This window comes from Rhynchophorus ferrugineus, unplaced genomic scaffold (genome assembly GCF_030347505.1).
Source record: "Rhynchophorus ferrugineus isolate W39M unplaced genomic scaffold, kcgeb_rfMv2 rfM5, whole genome shotgun sequence".
Classification (NCBI taxonomy): domain Eukaryota; kingdom Metazoa; phylum Arthropoda; class Insecta; order Coleoptera; family Curculionidae; genus Rhynchophorus; species Rhynchophorus ferrugineus.
In genome coordinates, this window is record NW_027472584.1 from 25,426,574 (window position 1) to 25,445,327 (window position 18,754).

Consider the following 18,754-nt stretch of genomic DNA (forward strand, 5'->3'; position numbering starts at 1 on the left):
ATCGAATGAAACGTCACCATTTCAAGTTTGATATTTAATTCTAATTTCGCAAAGTAATTATGATACATAAAAATAACGTAAAAGAACAATCACCATTTATTTTTCGGAAAGCTTAAGACAAAACAAAACCCTTTCCTAAAAGGACACTTCTCTAAAAAAAATATACCTTTTAACATCTCGATTACACCTACCCCTATCAAATTTTAACCAAGGCAACTTCCCAGGTGAAAAAAACACCTAAATGTTTTCGGGGATATAAGAAATCACATCTATACACAGTTATAAATAAAGAAAAAAATATTCAAAGTAAATTACATATTTGATTAACAAAAGAATTCTGTTGGAAGATCAAAAGGTGAGGGACAAAAGACGAAACGTTGGCATACGACAAAAAAAATTAAGTTAATAAAGGAATTATTAATACAACATTAATATAAACAAGAGTTTTGCAACTTATTATGGAGGCAATCTATATAGAAACAAGTATCCAAGGAATTTATAATTAAATTCCCACCCCCATGAATATATTTCCCGCTTATAACTCCATAAACAATTGGGAAAAATAACTTTTCCAAATCATATCCACATTTTCGGCAAGAATGTTAAAACCCTCCAAGAAAAATATCGATATTTAAATGTAGAATATATTTTAGGGCTATTAAAATTTAATTTTGAGTTTCGAATAAAATTAGCGTTAGGGATTATTATGGAGATTTACCTTGTGGCTTGTCGTTTACTACTGACGTCATCCATGTCTGGGCTAGAACTACTAGGAGCCAGTGTAGCTGTCCCTGTGTCTGGAGGAGATGCCGAGGAAGGCACGTACCCCTCCAGTCTGGCAAACTGTAAATTAAAAACATAGTAATCAGTACTTTATCATTAAGCCTAACTTATATAAAACCGTAAAACAAGGGCCAATTAACTTTTAATAATGGTAGTTCGAGAAAAAAAACGAGCTATAATCATCTTTTTGGTCCAGAGATTTTTATCGCAATTCAACTATAAATAAATAATTGGCCCAAATCGGATTTGTATGAAACAATTAGTGATAACGAAATAATAAAACAAGAGGCATCAGTTTTTTCCACTCCCATTTTACAATTAAAATCAATTGAAGCAAAACGGAATTTCCAACGAACATACATATCGACGACAATTTTATTTTGTATCACGTTACAAATCGTTTTTGCCGCTTCCAATTCGACACTGATTAAATGAAACTGGAATATGTGAAATTCAATATTAATTGACTCTTGCCATATTAAAGTTTCAAGTGCGTTAGTTCGTCGAATAAAATTGAAAATTGTCGAAAACAGTTTACATCCACAAAAATGGAAATTCATCTATTTTTCAAGAACGTAAAATTTGGTTATAACGTCAAACGAAGCCTCGGTTAACAAAAAAAAAGTTTGCCCAAAGTAATAATATACTTACAATACCGACAATGTTGTCAATCAACTGTTAAAACTGACAAAATAAGTTGAACTTTTTTGCGTTACAATTTCATTTGGAAATGTTAAAATATCTGACAGTTCCGTTGTGGTTACACAACTTTTCACCGTCTTTCTAAGAATCGGGCGAAAAAAACTTAAATGAATGAATTTTATATATTAATGATCGTACGGTATGTGGTACGTGTTTGATCATAATCAAACTTCAGAGAAAATTGCCGTCCGATGAAAAATTACGTACTATAATAGCCTTAACTTGTTGTAGACTCCACTTACATTACGAGCAAATGAATAAATAAAATCGAATAAACAGTGTAAACAAACTGTTTACAGAAACAATAGACCCGCAGAAAACAAGCAACCAAACAGCCATCATACATAAATAGAAAATATAACGTGAAAACATTAAAAAACTATAATTAAAAACATGAAAAAATTAAACACTTTAAAATACTGCAATCTTAATTAATTATGTACGATAAATTCGAATGATTTTACGTGATAAAATTTTAACTTTTCAAAAAATATCTTTAACGAAAAAAAAAACGAAATTCCTAATTAAAAATATATAATTTTTACTTGAAAATATACATATAAATATAATTATTTAAAAAAATACAGTACTACTTTCTGACAATTGAAGAAATTTTAATATTATGACAAACATTTTCATCAAGAAGGCAGTGGTAAACAAACTATTAAACATTTATCATGTGATATATCAAATAAGTGAAAAAAGAACATTTAAACTATAATATTCATTTGAAAAAAATAAAATTGAAAATACTACAATCTGAATTAATTATTTACGATAAATTCGAATAATTTTACATGGTAAAAGTTAAACTTTTTAAAAAATATCTTTGACAAAAAGTAAATCAAACAACTACTGTGAAAAAAAAGAAAACATAACATATAAACAATTTTCCTAACTAAAAATATAAGCATTCTAGTTGAAAAAATACACATAAATATAATGATTAAAAAAATACAGTACTACTTGCTGATAATTGGAGAAATCTTAATATTTTGAAAAACCTTTTCATCAAGAAGGCAGTGGTAAACAAACTATTAAACATCTATTATATCACATCAAATACATAAAAAAATAACATTTAAAGCGTAATATTAATTTGAAAAAAACAATGTAAGCTATTTTAAAAATTTCTTTAAGGAAAATTAAATCAAACAATTACTGTAAAAAAAAAACGAAAACATAACATATAAACAATTATAAATCCTAATTAAAAATATAAAAATTCTACTTGATGAAATAAAAATAAAAAATGAACACAAACTATAATACTGATCTGAAAAAAAAATAAAATTTAAAATACTGCAAAATTAATTGATGATATAATACGAGAGGTAGAGTTCCATAAAAAAAATTACAGAAAAAAAACAAGATAAATACCATCGTGTCCCTGTTTCTGTTCTTCATGACTGGTAAAATCTTAACTTTTTTGAAAACTTTTTTCATCGAAAAGCCAATGGCCCCGGTGTACACTTCATGGAAATATTTAAACCGGAAATATAGCCGAATCGAATTCGACTGAGGCGACCACACGAATGCAACAAGTTGAAGAATAACACCATAGGTATTGGACTGTGCAATAAAAGGCAACGCAAGAACGATCCTCCTAGGATTCCTGTTGGAGATCATGTTTGGCGCAAGTCTGCTGTCAAATTCTTTAGTACAGGAGCAGAAGACATCGGAGAATATTAAATCAAAAGGGATATTTCGATTGGGACATTAACACCGGATATATATATATATATATATATATATATATTTTTAATTGAAATCTCTTAATCGCGTAATAAAATGTTTATGGAAAAAATTAATTAATATTTTTTAAATTGCATTTCATTTTTATGGTCACTTAATTTTTTTTTAATAATTACTCTGATGATACAACTACATCTTGCTTTCCTGGATTTAAACGTAGTAATGATATTAAAAAAGATAAGTCGCGTTTTGAATAAGATAATAACTAGTAACCCGATAAAATATCGATGACAGTTGGTTTGGTGTAGAAATTCAATTAAACTATTAATTAACAACTATATTGCAATGAAATCAATGTTTCTCTTTGATGATGTCCTTCTAGAGACTCATCGATAAGCGTTAAATAACCCAGATTATTATCCACCTGATTATTACCATTATCTAACTTAATGAATAAAGAATCTATTTTTCTTTGTTACTGACCAACATAAAACTAAAAAAACGCGCAAGTACTTTTTCGTACAATTAATAGACAGAAATATACACTAAAAAAGAACACAGGAAAAAAGTGGGTAATAAATATTTTACGATAAAATCAATAATAACATTAATTCCTGAAGGGATGACTATTTATTTATTTATTAATAAACTCGACAGTCGCGTAAAAATATTCAAAACTCTTAAAGAAGTGATAAACCCTATTAAACCTAACATTTTTTTATTATAGTAATAGAAGAGGTTGAAAATATTAAAACCAAAATGGAAACATCAACTGAAAAGTAACTAAGCCATTTTCCTTTTTAATAATTGTTTTAGCCAGCTTGGTGGCTCAGTGGTAAAGGGGATAGGACGGTCTTCCTACTGTTGCGATAGCGGGTTCGAATCTTGCTGGGGCATGGTCGAAAATTTATGTTTGTGATTGTTCTAGGCAAGAGTGTAAAATCCGACAAGGAAAATTATCCCAGTAACGCCAGTAACCAGGGTAAGATCGAATGTCTTCTGGGATGATTTCTAAAGTTGGTCACTCGCCAGTCGGTAGGCTTAATGCCGAGGACCGTGGTTCGGAGCCCACGTTAAACTTTAGGTCCAGTCCAGATAAACCAATAGTTTGTGAAGGAGACTTAAAAATAAATGTAAAAAATAATTGATTTAAATATGAAAAATATATCTCAGGGGAGTTGTTATAATGTACTGACTTTGTTTTTCAAATGGTGTAATTTTGGTCATCATAGTATCAAGTATAAGTATAAAATACTGATAATTAACTAATAAAAATAACAAATTTCAATATGGTTCCATATTATTTGTGAATTTACTCGAGCAATGACGTACCGGCTATTCATCATCTGTCATTTCTGAAAGAATTACCACACCAAAACAATATTCAATCGCAATAACAAATTAACAACAAAGAATGGATTGACGGATACTACCTATAAAGAAAATGTAATCGTAGATCATAATATTGAATATCACCGACCAATTATAACAAGATATTATAAAAATAACTTGTTTACAACACCATCAACTATCAATCAAAAATCTAAGCTGGACAAATGTTATGTTATTCCGGTTTAGTACAAGCAATCACTTTTATGAAGTAAGTTTTGTATCCATGACGACGACAGGACTGCTTGTTTTTAGCCACAATGACGTCAGTTATGACAACCGCACATATGCCCATCCGTTTCATTCGATTAATCACTTATAGCAATTTAGTAACATCGTTTCGATAAATACAATCATTGAATTACACAGATTTTTCTATTGCGTTTCATATCAAATGTACATTATCTTCCATAAACATTTACTCGTCCGGATATTTCGATTTAAAACAATGTATAAACCGCTGTAACACTAGAATTCAACAAATGTTTTTTTCTAATGCGATAATAAAATATATAACAATTTTTATTTTATTGCAATAAAACGAATTACAATCAAATTTTACACCAAATTTACGACTACTATTAATTTAATTTGATTGACTTAATAAAATTCATGGTACATGATTAATTTTCAATTAATATCAATCAAATTGACATAGTAATTATGCCGATAAAGTGTCAGAAAAACCGCATAAAAACCCTGGAGATAAAACTTCAAAATAAGACATCTTGAAAAGTGTATAATTAGAATACCAAGGGGGAAATTGCTTATGAAAGAAAATCGATAGAAAAACATTAAAATTAACTTATTTGGAATATACCATCTATATGCATTAATCAAATAATGTAAAATAATATGGAAAATTAAAAGTATTAAGTTCAATTTAAGGTAACTTGGTAGGTGAAATGGGCCAAATAATATCAAGGGTACTTTAAATATTTTTTTACACATAGAATAAATACAAAATGATAAGATAAGCGACTATATAAATAAAAATAAATTAGAGAATCAATAAAAACATCTTATATAATTCCCAAAAATTATACTGTATGTTAAATAAACAATGAATAAAAATATAAATATATTCTTTAATATACTCTTTAAAATTTAATTACAATAAATTATCCAATATTTGTATAAAATAAATAAATAACCGCAAATTATGTTTAAAATTTTACTGGATGATTAACTAATTCGAATTCTAATTATTTAAGAATAAATTTATGAGGTCTTCCACATTGTAATCTTTTGAATACCTGTATACTGACTCATAAGTGATTAAGCACATCTTGAGGCGTGTCTCGTGAAAAGGATAAATATTTTAAACACACAATTATCAAAATGAAGGAGGATCCTGGGGGAGTAACCACTATTAGATAATAAAAGCTAAAAAAACGACAATACACCCTTTTTCCTGCTACTAGATTAATTAATTACCTGCTTACTTATATAATAAAGTATGGTTTTAAATCAAACTGTTCAAGAAACAATTCAACTTTTTATATTACATTTATATCAGTTGCACTTTATTTGTATTTCTTATGTAAATTTTTATTTAAATTAGCCCTTTGATTTAAAATAAATTTAGAATTTAGCCTTTGGCTTTTTTAACTAGAATCACTATTAGAGCACATTACTTTTAAATATTTATAAGTAAATTTAAGTGGGTAGTAAGCTGGGTTAAAAGTACGTTAAGTTCTATTTATAAAAATTACAATTTACAGGAAAAATTAATATTTGTTTACTTTAACGTAACAAATCTCTCATAGCCCATAGAACAGATTTAATCGTAGAAATATGTGTGGAATTTAATTCATTACACTGTTAGTAATTTAATTAACTTACGTGTGCAGTATTTTCCTAGAAATCCCGAAATTGGTGGTTTATATGTAGCTAACTGAAAACCGCTGTTTCTGCAATACCAAGTTTGATTAGGTTAGATCTATTAGATTTCCCTCTCTCCAACAAACAACTGGCAATTTTCTCGTCGAATAGCGCACTAAATTCTACGATGAAAATTGATACAAATGACGTTTAATCAGAACCACGACAGCCTAACTCAACTGGGAGGAAAGCACAAATACACTAGCAATATGCGAGGAGTAGGGTAGTATAACGCTATTTGAAATATTGAACTACTGTTTCCTTTCAAAATCTCTTACGAATATGCTCGAAGTGTAGTTAACATTTCGTTTATAAATATAGTTATTTTATTTAACCAAAATAGAAAATCCTTATCAGATATAGAAATAAACGAGCTTAAAACACGGAACTGCTTGTCTATAGATTACCAACAAAATGGCTTCTGGGGGAATTTATAAGTCAAAATCTGACTTTATATTCCCCCTTCTTATTAATAATTAATTTGGACTATTAAATTTCCATTGTTCATTAACAAAAACAGTTTGTGATTTTCTTACCTTTAGTATTATTTATTACACATTAATTCAAATAATAAGATATGATCATTCTAAAATTGCGACATCTTTTGAAGACATAGAGAACCAAGGAGAGGGCGCTCTAGTTTATGTCATGTCATAATCTGTCAATAATCAGAGAAGACACGACGATATTTTACTAGTGGTAGGGAGTTGTGTGGTTGTTCTGTGATAAAATAACTGTGAAGTATCGGAATTGTCGTGTGAGCTATCACGATAATTATTGAAATTTAAAGATCATAATGTCGACGTCGGGTGATTTTGGCAATCCCCTACGGAAATTTAAGTTAGTTTTTCTCGGAGAACAGAGCGGTAAGTTTTTTGACATTTCTTGATGAGTTGTAAACTTTCATAGCAGGCGTAGTCGAAATGATCAATAAATGATCCCCTTTTTTTGTTTTACAGTTACTTTTACTGCCCATTCTAAAAATATATTTATAATAATTACAAAATATTTAATTGTCGTTCAACTTTAAGCTCTAATTTTCCAATTACAGAGCTTTTAATCCCAGGTTATGTACCTGTTTGCATAGTATATCTTTAATTTTATTTTACCTATGCGGGATAAAAAAATTAAAATATATATATGTCCAAATTAATTTATGCAAATTCAATATTGAATTCCTTATAATTATTGCTTCTATATTTATAATGTTAATAGTTTTAAAATGATGTTTCTTTTACAGTGGGGAAGACTTCCCTCATCACACGGTTTATGTATGATAGTTTCGATAATACTTATCAGGTAAAGAAAATATGATATAATTACTCAAATAAACAATATGGAAAACATAATTTTACACTATAATAAACTTAAAATGAAGCATAAAGAAACAAAGTGCAATATTTCATAATTGTAGAGAAAAAATGTAATTTGATAACTTGTATAGCAGCTTTCAGTTTGATTTTTTTGTTATATGATTCATAATCAATATCAAATTGACATTCATATCAAGTTAATCATTGTTTAAAGTAGATCAATGTTTTTGTTTTTGAAGTAGTTTAGTATTTTTCATTAGAATTTTTGTAAAAATATGCTAAGTGACAGGTTACATCTGTTTTATAATAGGCCACCATAGGAATAGATTTTTTATCCAAAACTATGTACCTTGAGGATCGAACTGTAAGACTGCAATTATGGGATACTGCAGGTCAGGAGCGTTTTAGATCTCTAATTCCATCTTATATTCGAGATTCAACTGTTGCTGTAGTAGTTTATGATATAACCAGTAAGTAATCCTTTGATATGATGCAAGATCATAAGAAATGTTAAATGGACAATTTTAAAGATGCTAATTCCTTTCATCAAACATCAAAATGGATTGATGATGTAAGAACTGAAAGAGGTAGCGATGTCATAATTATGCTTGTGGGTAATAAAACTGATTTGTCAGACAAAAGACAAGTTAATACTGAAGAGGGAGAAAGAAAGGCTAAAGAACTGAATGTTATGTTTATTGAGACTAGTGCTAAAGCTGGATATAATGTTAAACAGGTATATTTAAAAAAAATATATATATATTTAGAACCTTTTGTAAATTTCTGTTTGTATATTTTTAGTTATTTAGACGTGTAGCTGCTGCCCTTCCTGGTATGGACTCAACAGAGAATAAGCCACCGGAAGATAGTATCCTTTTTTTAGATACTTTGCCTTGCATGTTATTGTTTCATATCTCTTTGCATGTCTGTTATAGAACAGTTGATTTAATTTTTGTTCCCTCATTATTTATTTAATTTTTTCGTTTTATTTTCCTTAATAAAATTTTTAGTGCAAGAAGTTGTCTTGAAAGACACACCCAATGAAGTGCAGGATCCAGATGGAAATTGTGCATGTTGATTCTAGATCTATGTTAGCTATTCATGCTTTGATTGTATATGTATTTTTTTTGTAAAAACAATTCTTTCTATTTTTTTAACATTGTTGCCCTTTTACTTTATAAGTATTTTAAGTTATTTGTATTATATTCGGGAATGCTATGCAGTATTTTGCTTAATGAGGCAAGTTCTGTAATAGCATTTTTGAATTATGTAGCGAAACGCGGTTGTTTTGTTTTAATTATTTTTGTGTAAAAAAATGGCTGAACAAAGCAATAATTAAATCAGTGAAATTTTGTGCAATACTCTAGGAAAGTAATTAATAAGAATTGAATACATATTCAAAAATGCTCAGAATTATTATTCAATTATAGGCCTTGAGCGTTTCACTTTTTATATAATGTATTCTATCAAAGAACCCAGTGCCCAGTTATTGCTCAAAATTTTCTTGTTATTGAGTTTTGTAATTTCTTTAATTATACACTTACTAGAAAGTATTTTTTTATAGTAGAGCTCATATATGTTGAGTGTTACTTTTTAAAAAGTGCATTTATATTGATTAGTAACTTATTAGAACTACCATTATTTATTTCTTTAAGAGTTTTTATCCATTTAGAAAATTTATTTATTAACTTATATGTTAAGTACTTAACTTATAGTACTATACCTAGTCCTAGGTACTGAAAAAATAATACAATCTTTTTAAAATCTGCCTAAATTTTTACTAAACATTTTTGTAATTGCTAAAGTGCTCTTAAATATTTCTATTGAGTAGCTTATATATATTATATATATTTTAGAGGCCATGATAAACAATACCCTTTATATTATGCATTTACATTTAATATACAGTGAATCATACATTATTTTATAAATAATTTCATTTGCGCACACTTCAATATCAAATTAAATGCACAAACATTTTTTCTAATTCTTAAAAGAAATGTTTTAATGGATCAAATTAGTGTCCACAAAATACCTTAAAGAAAATATTGTTCCACTTAAAAACTATCCACTATAAATCTTCGGTGATTCATTGTTTATTTAATATGTATGAAAATTGATGCTAAAAAAATGTTAAAGCATGAAATTATATTGTAACCAATCTGTGTATCATGAGATTTTTTAAATATGATATTACAGTGTTTGAATTAATATGTTTATATTAAAATAATATCTGAAATGTGTAGCTATCAAACACTGTATTTATCATATAAAAAAAGGAAATAAAATCAGTAATAAAACATATGTGATTTTTATTTCAATACATTGTAGCTTATTCTGGCTGAAATATGCTTGCTTGCAGTTCTAACAGAAATAGAAACTTATCCACCATATTTTCCTTAATAAGTTTTTTTCAGCTGTTGATCTTCAAACTCAGCCCCAACTCCAAAATGACCAGCAAGATTCAGAAGGCGGGTGCATGTGCTAAAAGTGCATTCATCGAATAATAGTTCTAAAAAATCATCTTTTAGTTACAAGAATTCAAAAGTAGTCTCTGCCTATGTTAAATGTTATAATCAGGCTTTGGATTTATACTGGACAACTATCTGGATTTACTAATACCTATAACATGCTATATACCAGTTACTTATTTCAATATTATTGTCCAGTGTAAGACTGCCTTAAAATTGCTATAAGTGTGATATTCTATAAGTAATTTTGCACGTAATATGTATGTGGCGAGGGACATCCACAAATTTGCAATCATAAATAATATGTATCCCAAAAATCCATATTTATTTAATTATTTCGCTCTACTTTTAGTTGATCACTGTACAGCTCAATCAATTTGATTTTAATCACCCTATGCTTGTTACCATTTTTAGACAATGTAAAATAATAATAATTTTTCTGGTTGTTTCAAAGAATTATGTTTCTATTTTTTATTGCCCATTTCCTTCCTTAAACCCTATAAAATTTGGTCCATATAAAAACACAAGTTCAATTCTATTAGAGCTAATCGTATATTTCACAGTAGTAAAAATGAATTTATTATACAGATTTCAATATCAGGTTTTAAAATAAAGTGGGTATTAAAATGATACTCATACTTAGCTTGATTAAGTAATCTAGTTGCCTGAGTTCTGAAATGACTAATAACTGTTATTTAGCCCACGTTATTTTTAAGTAGTTTTTATGGTAAAGATAATAGTTTTACGTTTGGTGACGTGTTTTTAAATTAATGACAATGAAAAAAATCAGCGACATTTATAAAGAATTTACTACTTGTTTGTTTACTCTAACGAGGTTTATTTCAAGACTAAAATAATAAACCTTCAACTAAGCCATGCAATTCTTGGCCAAATATGTTCAAGCTATAAAAAGAATAATTATTTTGGTTTCGCAACTAGACAAATGGAATCTGGATTGAAAGTATTACTACTAATAAAACCAACCTCGTTTATTGTTATTGAAAAAGTTTTAAATAAATTATTTCACCGAAAAAGAAAATGTGTTATAAATATAGTTTTTGTATATACTAACCAAAACTAAATTCAACATTCAATAATATGAAATAATCAAGGCATATTTGAGCACAAGAATATTATATAAGGTAATTTATTATATTTATTTATACAATATACATATTTAATTACATTGTTTTAAATTCTTAATTTTTATGGCGTCTTAGTTGTAATATCCTTGCCCTGCATTATCTTTTGATCTTTAATATCCTTAAAAGTGTATTTCAATTTTGCTGTTAAATCAATGCATTGTTCGGTTTGTTCCATAACTTGCCTAACTAAATGCAGCTTTTTAATTTGGAGCATATGATTTTCCCTTGCCAGTAAAGTTTGTACTTCATGGAAACTATTCGGGTCCTTTAAACATTTTTTATAGGGTGGTCTTTGAGGCAAACCTCTCTTTAAATTAAGAATTTGTCTTTGATATTCTCCTATTTCCATTTTCTCCTTATTAATGTTCATCATAAGAGTTTCAATCAGTTCTTTTAATAAATTGTTCTTTATTTTCATTGTTACAATTTTTTCATCAAAATACTGACATTCCTCTAACAGCTCACTATCAGTGGATGTTATTTCAGAATCAGTGTATTCATCTTCTTCTGAGTCTGACCTTTGCTGATCCTTTAGAATACCTGAACAATCACCCTTCTCCTCAACATGAATTTCCTTTTCTTCTTCTAACTTATTTTCATCGGATGCCTGTTCCAATTTTGGGGCCTCTGGTTCTTCACTTATAACAACAGTTGCCTGATCTTGAACTTCTGCATTATCTAATTCATCTTTTGTGTTATCTAATTCATCTTTTGCATTGTCCTCTTGTTTTTCTTGGCTTGATTTTGCTTGATCAGGTTGACTGCTTTCAGTTTTAGCAAATTTCTTTAATTTTCTCTGAAAAAAATATACTTTTTATAAGTATTTTATGTATAGATTAAATTTTAATGAGTATACCTTCAATTCAGTAGTTATTCTCTGAACTTCCCATAAATGTTCTTCTCTTGTCTTTGATATATGCCCATTCTGCATTTCCCAATGAATTTGACTTAAAAGTGATTCCAATTTGCTAAGTTCCTTTTCAATAATTACTGGATCATCTGGTAATGCAGATCCTGAATCCAAAGGTGGATAATATTTTGTTATAGTTAAATTTGGAAATAAAGCCTCTTGGTGTAGTAATAGAGCATGTAAGAGCCTTGATGATACATGAAAAGTATGATTTAAAGCTTGTGCTAAGGCTTGTTTATCCATTTTGTTAACATGCTTCTATAAAATGTATATTTTTAAATCAATTGGATATTGAAAGGAATTAAATCATGAATATAACCTTTAGAGATATATTATGTAGGTGAACTACAAGCCAACCAAGTAGAAGTCTATTTACACTAGGTAAAGATTCAACTAAAGTTTTTAAATGTTTTTCTCTAGTATTATAATTCAATATAGCCCCAGCTTCTTCAAATCTAATTAGTAGGTCATTTGTAAAAATTGGCTCTGGAAGATCTCTAAAATTATTGTCTTCACAATTTAATGCATTGACACCTTAGCTATACATTTACCTTAAAAACATTTTCAGTGAACTAGTAGCAGTTGGGACATCATACTCAGAAAAATGAACTACCTGTCTATTATTATATAATTTTTTAATTTGGGATACTTTATTTTTTGGTCCACTAATTTTATAAACTCCTTCAAAATTAATACCAGCTGCTTCTATGTAATCCACACATTCACGAATAGGTAATGGTATAAATATTCCATCATGACATCTACCTCTTTTACAGGCTTCTTCTAAATCTACTCCAAATATTGGCAAAGCATCTAAAATAAAATAATATTGATAATTTAAAACAGAAATTGACATCCACTATACTATTTACCTGCCAGTTCACTACTTCCTCCTACAATCTGTTTTGAAGGTCCAAATCCTTTTCTACCTTTTTGTGGTTTTTCAGATTTTTTAGGTCGGCTTTTCTTAGTTACTTCATGCTTCTCCTTTTGCTTTTCTTTTTCTTTATCCTTAGACTTTGTGAACTTAAAAGTTTTTGATTTTTTTGATTTACATGGACTAAGAAAGCATAAAGTATATATTAATTGATCTGATCTAGGTAAATTTTAGTTTACTACCTTGCTTCATCAGAACTCTCTCCTTCAAGGGCTGCATATCCTTTATCTTTATCCTTTTTATCTTTTTTCTCTTTGCGTTTTCCTATAAGCATGTCTTTTTTAGTGGTCTTTTCGCTCTCATCGTTATCTTAAAATAAGGATAATAAAAATAAGCACAAGTTAATCTTATCTTGATAATACCCACAATCATTATCAGCTCCCTTCTTTTTTTCAGATGAATATAAACCAGGGAAGTCTTTCATAACTTCTGGACTGTCAAAATCCATGTTAAATATGTATTTATAAATATAAATGTAATATTTCAAGTTAGTATGAGTTAGGGTTTACACATAAACAACATATTTTACAACATAAGTTATTCTTATTTTTGCCGAATGCGCCTTATGTTTTGTTTTTAGTGTCATTGGTGAGCATTTCGTAGATAAATTCATGACTTTAGTTTCTTCCTCTTTTTATTTTATATTGAAACTCAAGAACGTCTGTCTGTGATTGTTCCAAACGTAGGTGTGGAGTAAGACAACAATAAAAACGATATCTAACTTTACTTATAAATCGATGTAGGGTTAATTTAATTATTAATAGATGGCGCATAAAGTATGTACTTTTTCTTCAAAATATTACTGTAAAAATATTGATATCTATGGGGTGATGGATATTTTAGTGATGTTTTTTTGGCACTATAATTTAGGTATTTGTAATAATTTCGTTTAAACATTTGTTTAAATATAGTTTAAAAATGTGTGTTATTTAAACCCTTTGAAGATTGCAATGTATATTATAGGGGCGGGGAGAGGTCAGGGTTAAATTTGACTGTGGGGAAGCAAAACTGGCAACGTTGAACGTCAACTCCATATTTCCAATACTTTCCTATCGTCATTGAGACCCCACATTCACTATAATAATTCTAAACCGGAAAATTTTAATTTTCGCTAACATCTATATAGTGTTTTATCAGTTATGGCTATATAAGAAGCCTGCATATACCGTATCAATTAATATGCACATGGTGGTATTGTGACACCCACCGTAAAAATTGTCACTATTCGCTTTCAGGTTTTATTTGAAAAACCAAAGGTACCTGACAACCGAACAAAAAAAATAAAGATGAAAATCTTATGGTCGTTTTCTTCAATCATTTATGGTAATTGATGATAAAACTACTTTGCTAAATATATTATTTCAAGCATGATTTGCACTTGCTATTGTCTAGCTTATTATTAAAAAAATACACGAGAAATACACATAGAGACCTTTCTAGGTTCGCATGTCAGTTATTTATGGATGGTCACGTGATTTTTGATTTATATTTTAATTAATTTTATGTCTTTTATTTTCGCCTAACCCATAATAATTTTATTTGCGTATCTATCAAATTGATATATTTAGACAATCTCGTTTTTTTCTCTACTTTTACTTTAATTATAAGAAATACACACAAACATATACATACAAACATATTAAAAGGGATGTTTTTATATTTCGAGTGGTTTTTTTAATGATACTTTCAGGAGTGACTGTTAAAAGGACATTGTAGAAATCGTTTGACCGGAAACGATCAAGGGGATGGAGGTGATCAACACATCGCTGAATTGGTTTTACAACATAGCATTTGTCAATAGAGAAGTTGAGAAGATCATGGGACCATTAGAACATCCCACAAAATACTAGCAGATTTATTTTCATCCATAAGAAAATAAGGTAAGATTTTCTTTATATTATTATATGATCCATAATTGCTTGCTGTGATTCTTTAACTGTTAATCGAGCTTGTTTTTTTTGTGGGAGAGTGTTACATAACTTAAAATACAATCATTATTATGACGTCAATGTAAATTCCATAAACCCAAGAATCGTCTGGTTAGGTTACCACAAAATTCGTCTAAAATATTTTAAAAAGGCAATTAGATATTCAATGATTATTTTAATAAGTTGAGCTTAACTCATATTTTTGTCTATATTTAAATATAGGCAATCAAGCCTGTATTTTTTTCAAATAGGTCTATTACTTTTCATAATCTCTCTTGACCCCCCTCTACATTCTGGACGTTTCATATCGATTGGTGCCCTTTCTAAATGTTGTGTTTTTCATTATGTTCATTTATTTTTACTATTTGTGATTTTGTTAATTTTTATTGTTCTTATCAGATTGGGTGTTAAAAAATCAACAATTATTTTGTTGCACTTACATATACATGCTTGTGTTAATCGATCTTAAAATTTTACATACTAAATTTATCTTAAATATAATCTTAGATTTTCTTTTATTGACTAAGTTTGTATTAGTTAACTTAGTTAACTTCATTTAGTGTGATATCATTATTTGTCCGCAGCTACATAATAGTTTTCGACTAAATGATAACTGATAACATCATTATAGGGGATAATTGTAATAATTTCTGAAACTATATGATTTTCGATTTGATTTAATGATTAGTTTCTTTATTCGAAAGAGATAATGAAGATTTTGATTTATAAACTGTATTTTTTAGAGTGGTAAAACTTGGAATTGAAATAAAAGTCAGATAAACATTTTTAATTTATTATAACAAAAATATTTTCATTTATTTTAGGTTTTGTAATATAATATTTGGTTTATCTCCGTCAAGATGACCTTTGACAAATCTAGATTAGTATCATTTTTGATAAGGAAATAAGGGTTTATTGTGCGTCCAGAATATGAATGTACTGGTGAATTTCTTGAGGGTCTGACTCCAAACCTGTGAACGATTTAGTCTACAATTTCTTTTTTCAAGTGATATATTATTGAGTTAACTGTCATTTGACAGGAGGTCGAAACCAGGTTATTGTTTTGACATTACCATTCGGCAGAAATTGACAAATTATGATAGAAATATAAAATTCATATTTTTTTAAAATTTAATCTGTCATTAATTACTAATTTACTATAATGGATAAATGTATCTAAAATCCTCAGATTTATGGAATAGACAGGGAGTTTTAAATGGTTGAATATAGAAACGCCCGCACCTAAATTTTTTCTATATCTGGTAGTCTCCAGGGTATAGACCGGCCTTCTGGTCAAAAAATAGGAGTGCCACTGTAGTCTATTGATTTACTAAAGAAATATAACCATTTACTATGTCCATATTCTAAAATAGTGTATTATATTACTGTAGCTTTTTCCTAATAACGTGGAAAACATTTCTTCTGGTACACTTAATCAGAACACGCGATGTGTCATTATAGGATTTTTGATATTTCGCATATTTTTTCTCTATTTTTAACTTGGTGTTCTAATATATTATATATATTATATTATATATATATATATATATATATATATATATATATATATTATATTATATTATATATATATATATATTATATTATATTATATATATATATATATATATATATATATATATTATATTATATTATATATATATATATATATATATATATATATATATATATATATATATATATATATATATATATATATATATATATCTAATATTTGTATCATAATTATTATCAGCCGCATAATTTTTTTAAATAAATTACGGATTTTCTTTTACGTTAATCTTGCTGACTTGTCTTTTTTATTTTCTTTTAATTTGTGATGATCCAAAACCTTTAATAAATCTCCATTTGGAACACACAGACATATTAGTAAGATGTTACTTCTAATGACAAGGAATCAAAATTTTGATGGATGACTCTATATACAGTCCTACTGCTCTTTTATAGAAGTTTCTTATAGATGACCAGTAACTGATTGCTTCTAGGAATTGAGTCATCATTTTAAATAGTGATTTTAACTCTTGTCTGGCATGACTTGACTTTAATATAAAGACTCAACTTAATTTTTCGTAATATTTCTTATGTAGAGTCTAGTGTAATATTATTTTTCAAAGTAATTCTGCTTGTTAATTTTTTTTCTTCGTTTTTTTTCTTTGAATTAATGAGAATAGGTTTTTCATAATTCGATAGTTGACAGTATTTTGACATTAATCTAATTACAAAAGATGTTGATCCATCATTTCCGTCAAAATTAAACGTCTACGATTAGTTTTACACTTCCCTGTATATCCAGACATGTACGTCATCAAAAAAATTCGTACTATTTTTCTCGAAATCGTTTTGTAGCCGAAAGGGATTTTAAAATAGCTTGTTTCGCATTTTCATATTTCAACCAGACGAAACAGAAATATTTTTATTTTCGTTATAATTTACACGGTGTCATCGGTACAGGGAAAATGCATTTTTTTGGCGTACACAATGTAAATGAAACACTTTCTAATACTACAATCTCGTCGAAATAATATTCGAGTAAGAGATAGGTAAATCTATTTATAGATATATAAAAAAACGTGTATTTCTAATTTATATTACGGGCATATAGTTAATAGTTATGAAAAATATATTTTAATTTTACCCGCTTCAACCTAATATTACATAGATTATGTTACATGATTATGTATGTAATTTTTGTTTTGATAGATGGGTGAAAAAATTACCCGTGTTTAAAGTATCAAACCTAACAAAAGAAACTTTTTTCGACGTTATAAAATGTATCCACAATTGTAATGATTGAACCTTTTCTTCAGAAATAAACCAAAAACTTGTAACAATCGCATGGATAAATATCTGGTCTATATGACGCATACGGTAAAATCTCGATTTTGATACTTATAATGTCTTAAGGTCACATGCTATTACCATGAAATAACAATAGCTCATTTTTAGTCCACAAAAAGTGTTCATTACTTTTTCACCCAGCTATCTACTAATAAATTTGAATAATAGTTTTGTTGGTTTAACCGATTGCTTCAATTATCGGAAACAAGTTCGTCTTTCACAAGCTTTATTTTACTTTTCTCATTACCACGTTAAAATAATAAAAATAAATCTATATAATACTGGCTTTTAATGATATTAAAAGCTTTTTTTCGACTGACTGGACTAGTGCGGTCCTTACTTTTCCTTTAATTTTACATGAGCTTAAGCCTGAGACGGGAGGGTTCTCTAGTTAGCCCAGGATATTCCTGATTGTATGAGGTCAAACCAAAGGGACTGGAGCTGGAGTAAACTTGATGAAGGTGAATTGAAAGAGTTCGGACTTAATCTTCTGAACTTTAATCTTTTCGGAAAGCGTTCCTGTTTTTGCATATTAAAGGACAGAGAGAGGGAAAAGCGAGAGAGAATTTTAAACGCTAGTACCTACTAGATTTGTGGGGGTAAATCATTATCATCGCTCTAAAGCTCGGCTATGTTTAATGTAAACAAAAAAGGGAATATTTTCCAGTTAAGATTTGGCTTCATATATTGCTTTACTGTATTATGGATGATTCCCTAGAATTTTTCTAGAATTTACCACTT

At 28.2% G+C, this 18,754-nt stretch overlaps 4 protein-coding genes across 11 annotated transcripts in view; 2 read left to right on the forward strand and 2 right to left on the reverse strand.

The window, feature by feature from the left end:
- LOC143196862 (beta-arrestin-1) overlaps positions 1-7,113 on the reverse strand; it is a 30,696-nt gene extending 23,583 nt beyond the window's left edge. For 3 of the 7 annotated variants that reach the window (XM_076404767.1, XM_076404770.1, XM_076404764.1), the window contains exons 1-2: positions 6,990-7,113; positions 719-843 (exon numbers count right to left, since the gene is read on the reverse strand). In XM_076404767.1, coding sequence (XP_076260882.1) covers positions 719-753 — 35 coding nt within the window. In that variant the 5' untranslated portion in view covers positions 754-843; positions 6,990-7,113. Of the gene's footprint in view, positions 1-718; positions 844-6,414; positions 6,877-6,989 lie in introns of those variants that run through there. The other 4 variants (XM_076404766.1, XM_076404763.1, XM_076404765.1 and 1 more) reach the window with 2 other exon arrangements.
- Rab6 (RAS oncogene family member Rab6) lies at positions 7,102-10,693 on the forward strand. Of its 2 annotated transcripts, none has more exons than XM_076404773.1 (6): positions 7,102-7,319; positions 7,694-7,752; positions 8,077-8,236; positions 8,297-8,502; positions 8,568-8,634; positions 10,184-10,693. In XM_076404773.1, the coding sequence occupies exons 1-6, from the start codon at positions 7,250-7,252 to the stop codon at positions 10,252-10,254; spliced, it is 633 nt and encodes a 210-aa protein (XP_076260888.1). In that variant the 5' UTR covers positions 7,102-7,249; the 3' UTR covers positions 10,255-10,693. The 2 variants fall into 2 exon arrangements, with proteins under 2 accessions (XP_076260888.1, XP_076260889.1); XM_076404774.1 differs by lacking the exon at positions 10,184-10,693 and adding an exon at positions 8,777-10,068.
- A 661-nt stretch (positions 10,694-11,354) lies between these two features.
- Positions 11,355-13,820, reverse strand: Rlip (Ral interacting protein). Its single transcript, XM_076404762.1, has 7 exons — positions 13,596-13,820; positions 13,412-13,538; positions 13,165-13,352; positions 12,844-13,105; positions 12,612-12,789; positions 12,239-12,550; positions 11,355-12,178 (listed from the first exon to the last, which is right to left on the reverse strand). Exons 1-7 carry the CDS (start codon positions 13,675-13,677, stop codon positions 11,444-11,446), a joined length of 1,884 nt encoding a protein of 627 aa, XP_076260877.1. The 5' UTR covers positions 13,678-13,820; the 3' UTR covers positions 11,355-11,443.
- A 1,169-nt stretch (positions 13,821-14,989) lies between these two features.
- Positions 14,990-18,754, forward strand: part of PMCA (plasma membrane calcium-transporting ATPase 3) — a 92,137-nt gene continuing 88,372 nt past the window's right edge. Inside the window, exon 1 of the mRNA XM_076404745.1 lies at positions 14,990-15,109. The gene's annotated coding sequence lies outside the window, so the exon portion shown is untranslated. The remainder of the gene's footprint in view (positions 15,110-18,754) is intronic.